The sequence below is a fragment of the Xiphophorus maculatus genome, chromosome 7 (genome assembly GCF_002775205.1).
Source record: "Xiphophorus maculatus strain JP 163 A chromosome 7, X_maculatus-5.0-male, whole genome shotgun sequence".
Taxonomy (NCBI): Eukaryota; Metazoa; Chordata; class Actinopteri; order Cyprinodontiformes; family Poeciliidae; genus Xiphophorus; species Xiphophorus maculatus.
In genome coordinates this window covers 1,789,772-1,808,096 of record NC_036449.1, presented here as the reverse complement: position 1 = coordinate 1,808,096, position 18,325 = coordinate 1,789,772, and the positions used below count along the sequence as shown (strand labels likewise).

The 18,325-nt window shown below is 42.0% G+C and overlaps 1 protein-coding gene across 1 annotated transcript; it reads right to left on the bottom strand.

The window, feature by feature from the left end:
• Positions 1–654: 654 nt before the first annotated feature.
• On the bottom strand, positions 655–17,721 carry ttll4 (tubulin tyrosine ligase like 4). The gene is made up of 21 exons (XM_005805293.3): positions 17,633–17,721; positions 15,841–16,733; positions 14,039–14,604; positions 13,884–13,960; positions 12,557–12,623; positions 8,888–9,006; positions 8,701–8,811; positions 8,528–8,604; positions 8,254–8,448; positions 7,658–7,740; positions 7,452–7,580; positions 7,250–7,372; positions 6,329–6,427; positions 5,091–5,225; positions 4,874–5,011; positions 4,615–4,711; positions 4,200–4,410; positions 3,870–3,937; positions 3,318–3,388; positions 2,502–2,672; positions 655–2,443 (listed from the first exon to the last, which is right to left on the bottom strand). Exons 2-21 carry the CDS (start codon positions 16,387–16,389, stop codon positions 2,347–2,349), a joined length of 3,183 nt encoding a protein of 1,060 aa, XP_005805350.2. The 5' UTR covers positions 16,390–16,733; positions 17,633–17,721; the 3' UTR covers positions 655–2,346.
• Positions 17,722–18,325: the final 604 nt, after the last annotated feature.

Sequence of the window (18,325 nt, the reverse complement as noted above, 5' to 3'; positions counted from 1 at the left end):
GTGTCCAGCAGTGGATTTCCCGTAGAGGTAAAAACTGCCTTGCACAGCACAGGGAACCATCAGCAGACCCTGATCAAAGGGACCAGTCAGGGAATAGTCAGGGACCCACTGATACAGCCTGGTGCCTGTCCATGAAGAGCTCTAGAATTAATACAATAATCTTAAATTTCATACTAAAGAAAACAGTGTAGCTTCATCAAGATCGGAGCAACACGTGAAAACTAGAGGAATTTTGTCTGACGCCAGGCAGCAGCAGGATTCTGAACAGCTTGCAACCACTCCATGGAGGTTTTGCTAAGATGGGTGTGGTGTGATGAAATGAAAGCATGAAATAATTATAGCTACAAAAAAAAAAAACATTCTGTCAGATAGATATGAAGAAAAGCAGACCAAGACAGATCCCTTAACTGCATGTACAGAAATAGTTTGGCAGGGGTTTTGTTGCAAAACTGTAATTCCTGAGTTAAATTAATCATTTCTTTTCTTCCTCAACATTTCTTAAGTTCAAATTACGAGAAGGTCATTTTACATTTTTTAAGGGAGTGTTCAAATAAATTTTTCTTTTAGTCTTATAATGCCAAATTCTAAACAAAACAGAACGTTAGGTTACAGTGAAAGATATTTTTAAACAATTTTAAATAAATGATCCACATATTACAATTGTATAACAAATAACTTTTATTTCCTCCATATCAACCTGAGCATTTAAAACATCCTTGAACAAAGATCAGTGGATAAAAAGATCCATAAAAAGATTCCCATCTGTGAAAGCAAACAGAGAATGCCTCAGTGTGGGGACACTGCTGTCACACAGAGGCTTAAGGCATGTTCAGTAAACCAGCAGCAGCTTCTCTGCAGACAGCTGGAGATGGACATGTTTTCAATGATATTTATTACACTAGTCAGACTTTACAATGTACCTGCTAGCAGAATTTCTAACCAAGTCAGCTATGTTCACAAAAACACAGCTGTTTCTATCATAAATATGCTCCGCCTTCTAATTTTTTATTCTATTTTTTTCTGAGGAAGTCAGGGCGCCACACTTATTGAAACGTGTGGTCCTGGTCCCAGTCTGGGGAAGCACTGATTGTACCCATCAGATTTCAGCAAGCAGTTTCAAAATAAGCAAGTAACTATTAATTAAGCAACAATTCACTCATGTTTCATCATCTTTCTCATGTTTCTGTTATGACACACAAGGCACAACTCTAAGGCATGTGATGTTAGCATTCTGCTCCATAAAAACCTGTCAAAATCGATGCTGCTCTGTGCAGCAGGACCCCCAACAACATCAAATATCCTAGTCTAATCACTGCCAATTGGTTTTTGTTCTGAGATGTCAAACTATGCTTATTAAACACTGTTCTACTGAAGAGAACAGTGAAAACAGGAACATTAGTTTAGCAGCTGTGTATACACCGGGTTAAAAACAAACTTCTGGAAAATACTAAATATTAAATCAGCAAACACTGTTACAGAAACACTGAGCGCCTTTCAGCTTTGTGCATCCTTGGTTTTGTGTTGCAGGAAGCCCACTTCTGTCTTTTGCATCACAAAATCCCAGCTGCCTCCCACAGCAGCTGGGTATGACCCTGAAATACTTGAACTACAGCATTTACTTGCTCTCATCACCATAACAGAGGTAGAACGTTAGTCCAACTGAAACTTGTTAAGAAGAAATACATGAAGCTCAAACAAACTCAAGCAACTTGGAAACATGGGAAATGAAAGCATAAAGCAACAGCTTCAGTTAAGCTTCAGCTGAGAGCAGCCCTTCAAAAAGCATTGAACACTTTGATTCTGCAGAACCCTGCAGCCTGACTCCTGGAGAGGCAGTGAGGATCAGCACCGCATCAGCCTGGAGGATAAAGTGTCAGCTGGTGTGATGCATGCAGCAGCTCTGACTTATCACAGTGAATTCTTGTTCTGAGCCGACAGATCTGCACAGAATTCTCTACTCGGCCCACTGATTCTACACAGACCTCAACACAGCCTGATAAGCTTGTTTCCATGCCGATGTTCGACATGCCTACTGTAATAAATCTCACATTACATCCCATTCTGCTATCAAAGTTTCACCGTAGCCGCAAACGCCAGCACTGCAACAGACTGAGACCATGGCAACCGGACAGGCCCAGGCGTGTCAGAAAGGTGCAGACAGAAGGGACACATCAGGACATCTGGGTGTGTCCAGCTTTCAGGACAAGACACAGTCAGAACATCCTTTCATCACCAGAGCAATCGGGGGCAGGGGCCACTCTTTGGGGTCCCCTGGAAAAATATCCAAAAAAGAATTATGTAAAAGCTTCTCTGCTTCAATTTAGCAGAAATTTCAAGATCGATTTTCTAAAGGCCACAGAAGCAGCTGCTGCTCATCCCTATGATGGTCCAGTTAAAGTAAACCTGAACAGAGTCCTTTGTTCTTTCTACTCCAGAGACTTTGGAGGACTCTGTGGTACCCAGGTTCTGTGTCAGTTCTGGTACCACAGAGTCCTCAGAAGGAGGAAAAGTGCTGAGGCAGCAGGTTCTGAACGGGGGCGGGCTGAGGGCTGGCACGGGCACTGCTGCTTATACTGGACCCCGTACTCTGGGAGCTGGGCAGACTGGACACAGACGGCGACTCTGGGTCTGAACAGTCGTCATCAGAGGCGTTATGGTGGCTGACCACCACCCTGAAACACAACACACACAGAGAGACACTGGTGTCAGGAATGTCTGCAAGTCAAACCCCTACTTTACTCAAAATTCTGACTTTAATCTTCTGAGACCAAAAGTCAGAATTCTGAGATTCAGGTCAGCTTGTTTTCCACTCTGTGGCCGAAATCCACTTCTATAAACATGATTCTGTCAGGTTACATCACATAAATCAAACATGTCTCTAATAATTGCTGGTTTTACTAAAAGATTTTATTTCACAGGTATGTCTGAGTACCACTGTATGCAGGCACATTAATGTAAAATTGAGTGTACAGAAAAAGTGCAGCATCTCAAGGCTGCATGGATAACTGCAGCCTTGAGGTGCATCATGGAGGTCTAGATGCTGACTGTGTCCTCTATGAGACACTACAGGGTCACCATCAGACCTGGTCAATGTCAGAAACATGCTGGAAATGTTTCTACCAGTAAAGCAAATGTTAAACTGCGTGTCTAAAGTCATAATGGCCAATCAGGAAGACAATAACTGAAGTGAGCAAGTTTTTCTTTTTATCTCCAAAAGGTTAAATGTCAGTGTTCTTATTTTGAAAATATTTTTGACAACTTCATGGTAGAGGAGCTGCATTGCTTGGATTGGTTTCCATGGCGCTGTGGCTGTTTACCTGGATCTGGATGGACTCACCACACCTGGCTTCAGGGGTTCCAACCTCGACTTGTAGCTATACTTGGACCACTGCACACAAACAACCAGAAAAAGAGACGGACGTTTAACATCTGCAGCTCTCAGGGAGGCTTCTTCCCTCTTGGTTCCACCTTCTCAGCTTCTTATATCTTTCTTAAAAAAATAAAATAAAAAAAACCTGGTCTTCCCTCATCTACACTAACAGTGTAGATGAGATGATACAGTGCTAACGCCATGGATGTTTATGTTTCCTAGACAGGATTTCTTTTTTCTAACTGGATGATTTCTGATCAGGGCCTCTGTGTGAACGACTGCTTGACTTCTCTGTGGGTCTCTAATGAAGTTAGACGATGATAAATATGACGAGAAAAAAAATTCAATCATCAAATAATTGTACCAAAAATCTAACTTTTGTGATCATGTGTTTAAGGCTCTTGTTTCTCTTTTCTATTTCCTCTTCTTTATGAAAGCAGCTGTCTTGCCTGGATGACCTAACGGGGTTGTGATGGCCTCTGGCCCTGGAGCATCTCACCATGTGAGCGGGGTCACTGCTCCCCAGATGGATTCCTTTATGACAGAGAAGCCTCAGCAAACTGATGCCTGTACACAAGACACAAAAAAATTTCAACAGGTTACGTTGCTGCCAAAAATAACTTTTTTTCCATGCAGGTACTTTAGTTAGATCATAGAGAGAAACACAATGATCACTGGGCCACTACTTTAAAAAAATTCTAAAAAAGATTGCAGGTTTTCTCATGTAGCAAAACAGATGCAGTTCAAACAATTCTAATCGAATGTTTCTTCACCATATGGCACTAAGCTTCCTGCTGGAAAACGGAGCTTATTTTGCCTTGGCTCTCACATTTGGTCCGGTCATTGCAGTGCTTCTGTTCCCACTGATCCAGCAGGATGTTGAGGTATCTGGGACACTCAAAGAAGCGAAGGTAGCGTGATGAAGTATGCGATGGGAAAATGCGCTCAAACTCTCCTCGTCGATTCAGTTCATCTTCGCTCTCGGCCAGCACGCGGACGTCCTCAGGAGTCAAAATGTCCAACACTGATGATAGGAAGTCCTTTATGAGGCAGGAGGAGACAAACAAGTTAAAAACTTATTTTTCTCTTTGTGAGGAGAGAAAATAGAAAAACTAGCAACATTGTGCATGTAGTTTCTTTCAAATGTCATCTAATAAAAGCACTTATTGAAATCAGATGATATTTGATTCTGGTATCAGTAGACTCACCTGCTGTAACAGAGCTGTGTGCATGCGTTTGTTTACCTGGTCGGCATAGCGCTGTGCAAGGTAAAATGCTCGTTTTACTTTCTCATCAGCAGACAGGTCAGATTTTCTCTTTTCTTTGTTCCCTCCATGCAAACTACAAAACAGAGACACTAATTTTAATATTTTTCCTCAGAGTTGCATAAAACCCCCCCAAAACACACACAAAAAAAATAAAAGGTCACCGAGGCAATCCCTTTTTTCATCTTGGACACAGAATCCCAGCGATAGAAACCGAGGTGTAGAAGGTCCTCCCTACCTGCTGGTGGAGCTGGAGGCACTGCTGCAGGAGGACACCACTTCTTCTCTCGGGGGAATCCTGAAGCCGGCCAGGTTCAGGAGGTCTCTGATCATCTGGCCTTTAATGGAAACGTCCAGGGCAGAGTTGGAGTGGAGGCTGAAGGACAGAGAGCAGAGCTACAGACGCGTCTCTACAGCCTTCCATCTGACAGCAGGTGCAGCGGTCTGTGTGTCACCTGGGTGATATGTTGACCTCCAGGATCCAGGGTTTTAGGTTCTCGTCCAGCATGATGTCAAAGCCAAACAGCTCGTGGCAGCTGTGAGGTGTTTTCACGTGCATCTTCAGCAGGGTGTTCACATATGGCTCAGAACTGAGAAGCAAACAGAAATGAGGAAACTTGTTTGATTCTGGTATTGTTTTAGCTTTTCACACAAACAAGGTGTTTGGTCTATGAACAAGTCTGGGACAGCTACTGTGGCTTTGACTGATGAAGCCAAAGTGATGTAAGAACAATGCTCTGTGTAGGACCTGGACTCCATTTCTAGTTCAAAGTGTAAAACAGTTTTACAGGTCAGAACTCAGAACTGGCTGAGGTTCTTTTAAAACAGTTTTCAGATACAGTTGTGTTCAGATTAATGGCAATGTGTTAAAAAAAACATATTTGGCTGATTCTTTATGAGTTTATTCATTCTTCTTCATTTGGAACAGAAGGTTTTCTCATTCTCTGCATTCTTTGTGTTTTCCCTTTACCAACTTTAAAAGCTATGCTTAACTCCTGAATGTCTACAAGTTATTTCACTCTGACGTTCTCTAACCAACATGTCCAACATATGATGCCCTTTTCCTTATACAGGAACCGCCTGCTTGAATTCTGTTTGCTCCCACAATGAATGAGCCCTGGGTTTATTTGGAACACACTCTATTCAACCCATGATTCAACTATGTTGTATCAGCATGATGCACATCATTGTGGGTTTCCTGTTACTCTACTAAATCCATCCATCCATTTTCTGTACAGCTTTGTACCTGGTGAGGTTGGGCGGGGTACACCCTGGACAGGTCGCCAGTCTGTCGCAGTACTCTACTACACCTACTGCTAAATTATTAGCTATGTAGAAATGTCACTTCTTCTAAAGCTGCTCTAGTTAGTATTGATGGCCTGCACTTATTTTAAACACAACTAAAAACTAAACCTAGTTTTTATTGATATGTGATGTTAATGTTTTTTTATTCATTAAACAATTTAGAATCAAATGAGGAAACGAGTTTGATCTTTGAAACATTTGCTAACTTTGTGAAAATTTTGTAGTTTTTTTCCCTACAACATTACTAAAATATTGTATCATTCTCATAAATCCTATAAAACATATTGCCTCCTGAACTAAATGTGTCATTAGACCTTGATAAGTGTGTTTGTGACAGAACACCATAATCTGTAAAGAAAGTTCTCAGTAAATCGAACAGTGAACTTACGCTATAATAGTTTTGATCACAATGTCTTTAATCTTCTCCCATATCAGGTTGGTGTTGATGCCTTTAGAGCCAAGGAAATGCCACAGAGCCTTCAAAGCCCTGAAAAGACACAACAGAAAAATATTTGACTTTAATATTAACAAAATGGAAAAGAAGCTGTGTTTTATTGGCTGAACGTTACAGTAGGGGGACAGTAGATCAGGAAAACATGGAGCAGGGATCGTGTTGCTAAATAATGCGATGATAATGTTTTGACACAGCTTCATCAAAATGTATACTGCACCATTTCTGAGCTCTGGCATCTTTGCGATTATTAAAATATTCATCGTATGTGAGCATCGAGGGCAGAGAGAATCCAGCCAACAGGACACATACAGTACAGACCAAATGTTTGGACACACCTTTTAATTCAATGAGTTTCCTTTATTTTCATGACTATTGACATTGTAGATTCACACTGAAGGCATCAAAACTATGAATAATACATGTGGAAATATGCACTAAACAAAAAAGTGTAAAACAACTGAAAATAGCCCTTATATTCTAGTTTCTTCAAAGTAGCAACCTTTTACTGTGATTACTACTTTACACACACTCTGCATTTTCTTGATGAGCTTCAAGAGGTCGTCACCTGAAATGGTTTTCACTTCATAGGTCTGATCATCTGTCAGGTTAATAAGTGGGATTTCTTGCCTTATAAATAGTCATGAAAATAAAGAAAACCCATTGAATTAGAAAGGTGTGTCCAAACTTTTGGTCTGTACTGTACATAACTGACATGCAGAATTATTATGCACAACTTGCAAAAACAATAAAAAATCCCACCAAATACTTCATTCAAGTATCCTCTGTGATTGTAATGCTGCACACTATAAGGTCTGGTTCTACCCCCACACACTCTCCAAATGTCCTGTGAGTTACCATTTGTGTCCCTGGCAGGCCTTGTCATCGCTGTTTGTCTGGTACTCAGAGTTCATCTTGTTCACGCTGTAGTTGGTCAAGTGCATGAACTTGTTGTTTAGAGTCTTCATGGAAGACGAATACCTGCAGAGAAACAGAACCGCTGCCTCAGTATGGATCAGTTCCAGCCCACATAACCCAACAGGATGTTGTTCATTCTCACTTGCAGCTGGCAAAGCGGACCAATCCGTCAGAGAACAGGTAAATTCGGAGCGGCTCGTAGGATGTCACATAGACGTAGATCCGCAAGTCAAACTTGTTCCCGCCAATGAGGTAGGGTTTGTGAAGGTACCTGCAGATAAGGAAGCAGAGGGAAATGTTTCCATACACATAGTGACAGTGAGCTTTGGTCAGATCTGTGCTGCTTACTTCTGCACCAGCAATGGTCTCTTGCGGGGCAGCTGACTCCATTTGTGGATGACCTGGATCCCCATTCCTCTGGCTGACGCAGGCTGGGAGACAGAAGAACAACATTAAGGAAAAAGAAACTTTTTTTTTCATCTATAACAGACTCAGTGTTTAAGTTGACACATCCGGTCTCTGATCAAATTTCCTGATTCACCAAAGTGAAAACTGACAAAAATATATAAATCACCGACATATTTTTCATTCTTTATTCTGGCATTTAGTTTGGTGATTTTAACCAAACTGAGGCAAAAGACATTTGGTCATATTTAAGTTCAGTGAGGAACAAAACAGGCCTTTGTGTCTTTTTACTTGACGTGTGCAAACTTCTGGTTTTAACTGTGTAAGTCCTTCTTTACACGACATTTAGAAGTAGTTCACATAGTCATTCAGTAAAACACAACATGTTCAGCTTCTTTTTCTGTTTGTTTTGTGGTCTTTTACGCCATTGATGTAATGTACTGCACCATGTACTCCAATGTAAAATAAATCTCTACTTAAAAACAAAAGAAAAGAAAAAATAAGTAGTTCACACAAAATCAGAAAAGTGCAGAACGTACAGGTTTGATGATCCACTTCTTCCTGGAGCCACTATCTTCCCATGCCTTCCGCAGCAGTTTGATATCCTGAGGAAGGATGAACGTCTTTGGGAAGAAGTTAAACTCCTGCTTGCCAAAGCGATGCTGCATCTTGGACAGATTCCTCCAAAGTCGGTCCTTCCTGCCAATCTGAAAGGTTCCTGGAAAGTGGTTCAACTGCAAAAAAGAAAAAAGAACAACCACAATCTGGAGACTGCAGGTACATTGGCAGGAGTGTGTGCGTGCAGATACTTGCCTTCTGGTGCTCCCCGATGGCCTTAAAGCCAGGAGATTTCATGTGGTGTCCCCAGCAGCCCAGCCAGTTGTTGCTCTCTGCATTAACAACACAATTCACTCACTCAGGGTGACTAAACAGATTCCCATCTCACTGTCTGAAAGGTGTGCAGGTTTTGGTGTGTGATGACTCACTCTTGGTGGCTTTGAAGTGTGACCTAGCGATGGTGTGCTTGACGATGTTGGGGGTAACGGAGCTCATCTTCCATTTGAGTAGGCGTCTCTGTTCGGCAGGCAGCAGCTCCACTGCAGAACATCAGACATGAGATCAGCTGGTAAAGAGCATCTACTGGTTCTAAACTACAGAGGAATCACTCCTGACCTTTCTCATTGGCTGTGCTGAAGTAGAGTGTGGGGCGCATGAGGGGAAACAAGCTGGGGACGAGCGCCGGTTGCTCCTCTCGATCATCCTCTGCCCCCAACACCATCGGCTCTTCAATACTGACCAGGAAGGGATGATAGGAGGAATAAGAAGAGTTGAACAGGTTGATGATTCACAGGTTTGGTCTGACTGCTCTTCACTGCTCTCCACAGAAAGACTAAAGAATCCAACCATAATTCCAAAAAAGTTTGGATGTGATCAAATGCTAAAGTAATAAAAGGAAAAAAAATCCACTGACTGCAGGAATGTTGATAAATATTCACAACAGATTCACTCATCTGCCCTCACACTCGCATGAACTTGAGACTTCCCGTTCTTAATCCACAAGGTTTCACTCTTTACAGCAACACAGCTTCAGCTCTTCTAGGAAGGCTGAAGGCTGAGCTGAAGCTCCACTCCTCGACAGGGTCGAGGAGTGGAGGGAGCTGATGGCAGTTTTTGACCAATCAACATTTGTAAGATCAGAGAATGATCTCTGAATGAATACCTGAATGATCAGGTATTTATGCAAGACTAGTCAGATTCTTCTACATGAAACTCATTCATCTATGTTTTTATGGACCTTGGTCTGCAAACCTGAGCACAGCCATGTTGGAATAGAGAAGGATCGTCCCTAAATTGTTACTAGTCTGTATGCCTATGTGGGTTTTACACAAATGTGACCATGGACATAATCACAGCACCTGAATTTAGTGCTTTGGATGGTTGACCCAGGACTTCTGTCAACAGTGTTAACAGAGAGTTATTTTTAAATGACTGGCATCGCTGACGATGATTACATTTCTGTTTTCTGAGAATTGTTGCTTCATTTTTGTGGAATAATCCAGGACTCCAGTAGAAGGACAATGAAACAATACATCATGATAGACATGTGATTAATATCAATAGACAATGCTATTGACCAAATATTCAATAATTTTACTGAAAACCCACACAGCACCAGAATGCTGTGTGGTTCTCTAATCTAGAACCACACAGCATCCTGGGAGATGTAGGTAGGACTGCTCAACCCCTCACAGCCAGGGAAGCAAGGTGTGTGACATCAACTAACTCACTCTTTGGTTAACTAGCAACAACCTGTTAGTTGCGCAGCAGCTTGAGGTTTCCCCACCGTGGCTCATAACTGGTTAAAAATCAACAATCGCGTGTGGATAAAACAGAAAAGGTCACATCACCAGCTGGTGGTATTTCAAATATTAAAAGAAAAAAAAACAACAATGACTATCTATATCAGCTTATATTAAGATGTGTTTTTCAGCCATATCCTCCAGCCCTAGGGAGGAAGCTGAGCTATCTAACAGAGAAGAGTGGAAGAAAACTTTGATCAAAATGAACAGAAACCATGAATGAAAATAAGCAAAAATTTTCTTGTAATTGTAGATTTCCAGTGATCCACAGAGAGACAACAGTGTAACTCAGAGCTTTAGAAAAACCTCTGATTCGATATGTGCAGCCAAAGAAAACAAACAGCACACTGGACAGCATTATTTAACATTTTAAATGTAGATTTATCAATGGGATCTAAACAGTAGAGCTTGTAATTAACACAGCAAACCACAACCTGAGCAAATTAAAAAGTAATGCAGCCACAGGCGAACTCAGTGACATTTAACTAACACCATCTGGCATCAGGTCACAGATTCATTTTGTAACACAAGGTGCTCTACATGTGCGTAACATGATGCCAGGTAGGATTAGGTGGCAGAGGCCTTTACACACAAAGGACAGCAATTCTGATCCGACTGTTCTACGGTCATTTAGTGGAGGATTAATACCGGCTAAACTTCATTTCTTTAAGAACAACAGAAGCTCAGACATACTCACATGACAGTCATATAGAAGACAAGATGAGATTTCCAGATTCAGCTAAACTTCTGACAGGTTACTTTGGAATTACAGACAGGTTTCTAACTATATGGAATATAAACAGGTGGAGCTCTCAGGTGGAGATGTGGAGAGTTCAGGGTGTCAGTGAGCTCAGTGAATGAGCTGAGGAACAAACCAGTTGGGGAAGGAAACAATAGTGCTCCTGATCTGGGTTGTTTTAGCAGAGAATCAGCTGTCCAGAGACAATACAGCAGAGCTTTCCACCATCATCTGCTGCTTTCAGCCTGTCCAACAACAAACTGAGAGGACAACAGGGAGACCAGATCAGCTGGGAAGATGTTTGATTGAGGGCCAGGAGGACCAATCAGGAAGGGAGTCTGGGTTGCAGCTTCCTTTCTAAGTGAAGGCAAAAGGAAGATGTTGAATATTTTGTTTCTGAAAAAACTAAAACATTTGTGAGCACATATGGATTTGGATTTATTATCAGGGATCAGTACCTTTAAACTTTTTCAGATATTTGTTACATTACAAGCAAAGTATTTTAATGAGATAAAATATATTCATGTCTTTCATCGTCCGTAAGTGGTTCTCTTTCCTCCTTATATTCATCAACTCTGACCAGATTACCTGTTCAGCTAAAGAAAAGCATCCACACAGAATGCTGTTGCCACCATCTGGCATGTGTCACCATGGGGACGACGTGTTCAGAGTAAAGTGCAGTGTCATTCTTTTTAAAAAACACAGTGTTTTACTTTCAGGCCTAAAAGCTCTGCTTGGGCTCATCTGAGCAGAGTAAACAACTAACAGGACTTTTTATTGTTGTCTTCTTGTCACACTTCCAGTAAGGCCAGATCTGTGGCGTGCACGACCAATCATTTTCCTGACTACAGATTCTTTAAAAACCTAACCATTACTAGTACATTCCCAATCTTAACCAACACTTAACTGACACCATGCTCTCTAACAGGTGTGTTAGACCCTTATGACCCCAACATACCTCATTTAAAGTACTAAAATTGGTTCTCACTGACGCAGATGCATGATGAAAATTGCAAACTTGACTCCAGACCCTAGTTAAACTATTTCTACAGAGCTCTATATGAAGTATTGTCTGCTTGGTCAGAAGTCTGTTGCTGTGCTTTATGCGCTCAGACAGCATTGTTGATATTTCTCTTCAACTAGTCTACTTCCACTATCCGGTTTCTGCATTCACAGGAGACATGTATACCTTTGAGGAACATTTAACTTGCGCAATGAGGAATTATGTAAATTTTTAAGATTCTTCACTAAATAACTGGTAAATGGTTAATAACTCCTGGATGGAAACTGTAATGTCGTCATTCACGAAAGAGGCTGCCTGCAGAAAATTGTGGCGCTCTGTTTGTGACATTGGCCGAAAAGCAAAACTGAGGATTCAGGGAGAGAGAGCGTTGCTGGTAGAGGCGGGACGTATGTAGATGGAGGAAGGGTGTCGCCCAGGTGGTCTGCGCCGTTTTATGAAAGGTGTGTGCAAATACGAACGTGCCAAAACCACCAGCAGTCAGCTGTTCGGCTTCAGATGAAGTATGCAGGGGCCTTTTATAGAGCAACCAGCGTCATGACAACCAAGTACCCCAGCAGATAGGTCAGGCAGAACGGTGTGGAGAAGCATGAAGCAGGATTAGGTTAGGGTTATAGTTAGGAGTAGGGCCTGAAAGCAATAGTCTTCAGTGTATTATAAGTCTGGTGATCCACCAGGCTTATAACATTGCTGTGTGTGTGTGCTGTGGGGGTGTGTGTTACCTAGAGATGCAAGGAATTGATGCATCAGAAGAAGAAGAACGAATGATGGAATAACATTCTGAATCATCTGAAAATGGAAACAGAGAGAATTATTATGTCTCATCTCCATATTGTCCAGAGTTCCAGTTGAATAAAAAAAATCTGGATTTACCATCAGTGTTTTCCATTTCAACACACTGCCCAGCGTGTAGCTCTGTCTTCCCTGTAAAGTTTATGTATGAGTTCCCGGTTGGCCGGTGCATTAGTGTTTAACGAACTAACCTCATCATGCAGGTTCAGCCCACGGAGCAGCTTTCGCGCTCACCTTGTAGTCAGGCATCACGCTGGTTTTATATTATTTTATTATTATTTTTAGCATTATTTTTCCGGTTATACCGGTTACCAAATGCTTTGTCCACTTAGTCAGCCAGAGTCAGTGTGCATGGCCACGTAGTTTCTGTGACGCTTATTAAAAACTCAACAGTCACAAAATGGAAGAGCTACTAAAGCCACATCAGCAGCATTAAATTAAATCTCCCGTTTGTTGCACATTTCTGTGCAGTGCAGCGGATTTAACTCATCATGTAGGGCCGGTCCAAGGCTGTTTAACGCCTTGAGCAGAATCTGACTTAGGGGCCCCTCTTGCTGCTAAAAACATCAGCACCTCTAACAGCTTTGTTAGATTTAGTGAAATCTGGGAGAAGGGGAGTAGTTTAATTGGCCAGCCTAAAAAGCAATCAGTTATAACTGCAGTTTACTAATTTGTATTTGTGAACAAACAGAGCTCAAACTCAAAGATTAAACTCATAGCATCAGATTGTAGCTATGGTAACAAAACAATCTAACTATAAATATTGTTCTTTGAACTTTTACCAAGTTAACTTGCCAGCTCCTTAAAATCTTACATTTAGATGTGAAACAATTTAAAATATTTTAATTTAAGTATGCTAAAGCCATTGATCATCTCAATAAAAAAATGTTACATTTATGTATCTGTGGTCTGTGTTAAAATATTAGCATTTATGGGACCTTATGGAGGCGCTGACTTAATTTGGATTAAACAGAAGTGCAAATAATTGATATTCATTTTAGTTGTATTTTTTGATTTGTTGTTTTAAGACTCTATAGTTGTGGGTTTCAATAGCGTTTCACTGGAGATGTTTTCCCATAACATATAATTACTCAGTAAAACTTTTACATTTCCTGTCAACTTAACATCTTTAATACAAAAACACGATGGACCGCCTCGGCACCCCGACCACCGGGCCTAGGAAGTTTTTTGGGGTAAACCCTGCTTAACTGTCTAAACAATAAATCAGGTAATAAAATATACTTTTAATGAACTCACCATCATCACTGAAGGCATTTTCCAGCTCATCTAGAAGCTCCTCCTCCATTCCATCCACCTGCATCACACATTCCAAGCTGGAAAACAAGGTGAGAATGAGACACTCCAAGTTAAGTGGATAAAAAAAAAAACAATGATTAAAACCACTGACTCACCTCATCAGCTGCTCCTCTGTCACTGATGAGGATGAGTACAGGGACTGAGTTGAAGTGGAGGAAGACTGTTGTTCCTTGGTGAGGTGAATGGCTGAAATCTGATTGGTCACTGAGCCCACCAAAGCTCCAGCAAGACATGGAGCTACACCTTCACCAGCATGGAGCCCTGTGGGCTGCAGACGCTGATCGCCACACCGAACAGCTGACACATTGCTGCAGAGAGATGAATCCAGTCCTCTGCATGTAGATAGCCGGGGCAATGGTGCACTGTGGGATTTGCGGTTCGCAGCTGCAACCAGAACACCTGCAGGACCAAATTTATCTAGCCGCTGATTCCTTGAAGGCGACCGTGTTGCACGGCCATTTTGAGTCTTAGTGTGTTTTGTTGGCGCCTTAGTCGAATGACCCCTCCGTGGAGCGTTCAGCTGCCACTTTGTGCTTCTCGTTTCTTGCTTTGTGCCGTTGTGGCCAGAGGTATTCTTCCATAACTTTGTTCCCTGATGTTTGGACAGCTTCAAGCTCAGGTGAGGCACTGGTGGTGAAGAGGAACAGTCTATAGTCTTAGGCTGAAGAATAAAACAGAAAAAGTGTCACCAGATAACCGCAGTCACAAAACATGTGACATGAAAGTATTTATACTGCTTAAACTTTTTGTATTTCATTGAGATTTTAAAGATAGACTTGAATAGAATCTAAGTGTATGGGATTAAATCTCAGTGCAAAGGCAGCTGCTCTATGAAGGCCTCAGAGGTTTGTTAGAGAACATGAAGATCCCAAAGGACCACAGCAGACAGGTCAGGAACATTTCCGGCTTACATGCAATAAAAGGAAAGAAAAAAATATATAGATGTGCCAGCATCATGCTGTGGGAAAGATTTTCCCCATCAGGGTCAAATACATGAGTTAGAGGTGATGGCAGGACCTAAGTAAAGGGCAAGAAAACTATTACAGGCTGATATTCATCTTGAAAGACAACAACCCCAAACATTCAGCTAGAGTTGCAATGATATGGTTTAAATCGGAACATTTTTATGTTCTGATTTAAACCCACTTCAGGGACCCACTTCAGTGGTGCCCAAAGTGGGTCCTCCAGGGTCGGCATCCTGCATGTTTTAGCTCTGGTTTAACACACCTGGATCAAATGATGGCTCATTAGAGCCAATGTTCTTCTTAGAACATTGAATGTCAATGTTCTAAGAAGAACATTGACATTCTGAAACGCTTGTTGCTACATCCAGGGAGAGAACTAAAATGTGCAGGAAGTCGACCCCTGAGGACTGACTTTGGGTACCACTTTCCTAGTCAAAGTCTAGACCTTCAATTAATAAGGGAGTGAATTATGCTTGCCACATTTTTTATTAAAAAAAGAAAGAAAACTAAAGAGTCTTCCTTGCATAAAATCTAAAATAAAAATGAATAAATTGATATTTCTAGCATGACAAAATATGAAAATGTCTGACTACCATACAGTGTCTAACTGAATTTTTGGAGCTGTATTCACTAATGTTTCAATGGTTGTTATTCATTTCATGGGTAATAGACAAGTGCAGCCATGGCAGACAGTCTGCATGGATTCCTGAGTGATAAAGTGGATGTAATCTCCGGTTGTGTTGCCACCATAAAACTGCTGTTCTGTTGGTTGAACAGCGCAGGATGAGCAGTAACAATGGAGAACAGGAACACCACTAGTCATGCTTTCAGCCAGAGGGGAAGCAAGCACTACTGGCCCCTGTTGTATATTTTCTGTACACCTGCTGTATATCTGCTGCTCTGGCCTCAGTGCAGGAGATGAACCCACTCACCATCAGCTTGGCGCATCGTGGCACAGTGGCATGTCCTTTGATGAACAGGTCTCCATGACAACCTGGTGAAGACTCTAGTGGCACATGGTCAGTGGAATCCTGACTACGTACCAATCCGTCTCCAGACTGAAGGATCTGGGTTGGTAAACAGCCCTCAGTGACTCCTCTCAGCTGGACCTCCTGTGCCATGATCCTGGCGTTAGGTCGATTCGGTTCTGACACTGCCAGGTTCTGATTTGGTCTCTGAGTCCGGTTCTGGTGTTCTGACTGCTTCACTGACTTCTCTGATCCAAGGTGATGACTTCTGGTGTTTGAACTGTTTCCACTGTCTTTCTCCCACACAGAACACACAGATGACATCATGGATAAAGCACCGGTAGATGGCAGATGTTTGTAGATGCTGGTAGACTTGGGGAGCTCCGGTGGAGTGTGCCTGAAAGATGATTTAAAGGTTGCACCTGAAACCAAGGCAGCAGTGGGGGCATTATGAGTGTTGGAACATGCCCTGAGATTCCCTCCGCCCCACGGCGATGACTGGTTGGTGGGCATGGCGGCGTGTTGCAAAGCGCCTCCAGATGTTCTACGCGCCGTTAGAAGCACAGGTAGATGCCGAGGACTCCCTGATCAGAGTCTTCTTCAGCTGAAAGAACTTGGCAACGTCAGCTCCAACAATTTCTTGATGAACCCTCACCAACGGCACTCATCACTGGCACCAAAATTTCACCCAGGATTCAGAGCAAAGTCTAAGCTCTCACACAGGCTGAATCGAGACAAATCTTCACAAATCCTGTCGAGAGTGTTAGACTGCAAACTGGAAGTGGTGTGTGGGTTATCAATAGTTGACCGGTAAGTTTATAGAAGCCAGGGAGGCATTTAGATGCACAGCTTCTGCCCTGAAACAATCCAAAGGATAAGAAAGTAGTATGAAATGATGCAGATGAAATGGACACATGGCCACAAAGTGAACTATGAATAGATAACTTTCACTGCAAAACACAGAGAAACTACTGAATAGAGTTAGACAGAGGATCTGAGCTCCAATGGCCATTGTTTAACAACTTACCAATGGTTGTTTAACAACTATAATAATTCTTCAAGTAAGAATTATTATAGTGTCTTCCTCTGCCTCATCAACAATCTGCATATTCTCCAATATATCGAGGGATATTTGCTTTTAGTCAACCGTTCCTTCTGATGTTTTATCTCCAAGCTGCTCCTGTGATTTCCTCACCACTAATCATGTAACTCTTTATCCTCCTCGACAGGAATTCTCACATCTTCAGCTCTACTTTCTTTATTTTACCACCAACTCCAAAATATGTCGTGTACCTTCCCTTTCCCCTTGTAGTACACAGAGACCACCCTAGAGCTCACTGCTAGTGGTTGCAGATGGTTGAGCCCGGGTCCTAAAGTCTATGATCCATCTCCCATGTTCAGACCTCTCGTTTGTCTCTCAGCTGTCACCGACTCGTGTCGAGGGAGGGAACACTCTCACGTGCGTCCTCACCGCTAGTTTCAAATGAGCTAGTAAACAACACTTCCCACGTTGAAATAACACAAGCCCAAGTCAGTGAGGCCTTACCTCTTAATAAAATAAACTAAGACGACGACTCAACCACCGAGTCATTATCGGTTAACAGAGCAGCTTCGATATCTGGGTGTGTTTACCGCTTCGCCGGGAAGTTAGCTTAGCAACAATTGAACGCAGAGACGAGATATTCCAATTATTGCTCGGCTTCTCAAAAATATAAAACAACAGCGTTTCAGGTGGTTCACAAAATCCCTTCCTTACCGACTTTATGTCCAGCGGTGTTTCCCGGCATTTTGGTTCGTTTCTTTGGCAGGAGGTAACTGGCTGGAGTTCGCTTAACAGCATAAAAGAGCTGTGAGTGCAGCACCGCAGCCAAAGATCGTTTATTGTGCTTAAAAAACACCCGCTCCTTCTTCGTTCTGAAATGTTACAATACTGCCACCCACTGGTAAAGAGTGGTAATTTGAAAGCCTAAATGAAAAACCCCCCAAAAAATGTGAGCGTTTAATTTTGTTTTAAAATGCAAAATGGGAAATTTGATAACCACTCAGATCAAGGCGCAACTAGAGTCTACCAGAAGGCATACGGGAGACTCCATTACAAGTGGGGGAAAAAAATCCTTGGTCTGAAGAGACCAATGGAGCTTTTTGGCCACAAAACACGAAGCTTTTCTGTGCTGGGCAGATACCAAACATCAAAGACTTTTTTCTGCTTTTGTAATTCTTAGATTCCACCACTAGATGGCAGTACTGCATATGAACATTCCTCATTTTAACGTTCCTGTTTTTTCTTGCTCTTTCTTTTCATCTCACTATTTTATTTTTATAAAAAATCTACCCTCTCCTTCCTCTTGTACCCAGGTTTCATTCCCCAAATCTTTGTTTAACTTTCTCATATTTTTAGCTTTCTTTAGTTCTAGTCACTATTTTATTTAAAGCATCCTTTCCCTTATCT

What these genes read in the sequence shown, in the direction of transcription:
- ttll4 (XM_005805293.3), bottom strand. Translation starts at nt 16,389, where the DNA reads ATGCCCACCAACCAGTCATCGCCGTGGGGCGGAGGGAATCTCAGGGCA. An exon ending in AGAAGTGGATCATCAAACCT is followed by an intron (nt 7,741 to 8,253) that starts GTACGTTCTGCA and finishes TCTGTCTCCCAG; the next exon opens with CCTGCGTCAGCCAGAGGAAT. An exon ending in CTGCCTCAGCACTTTTCCTC is followed by an intron (nt 2,444 to 2,501) that starts CTTCTGAGGACT and finishes CACAGAGTCCTC; the next exon opens with CAAAGTCTCTGGAGTAGAAA.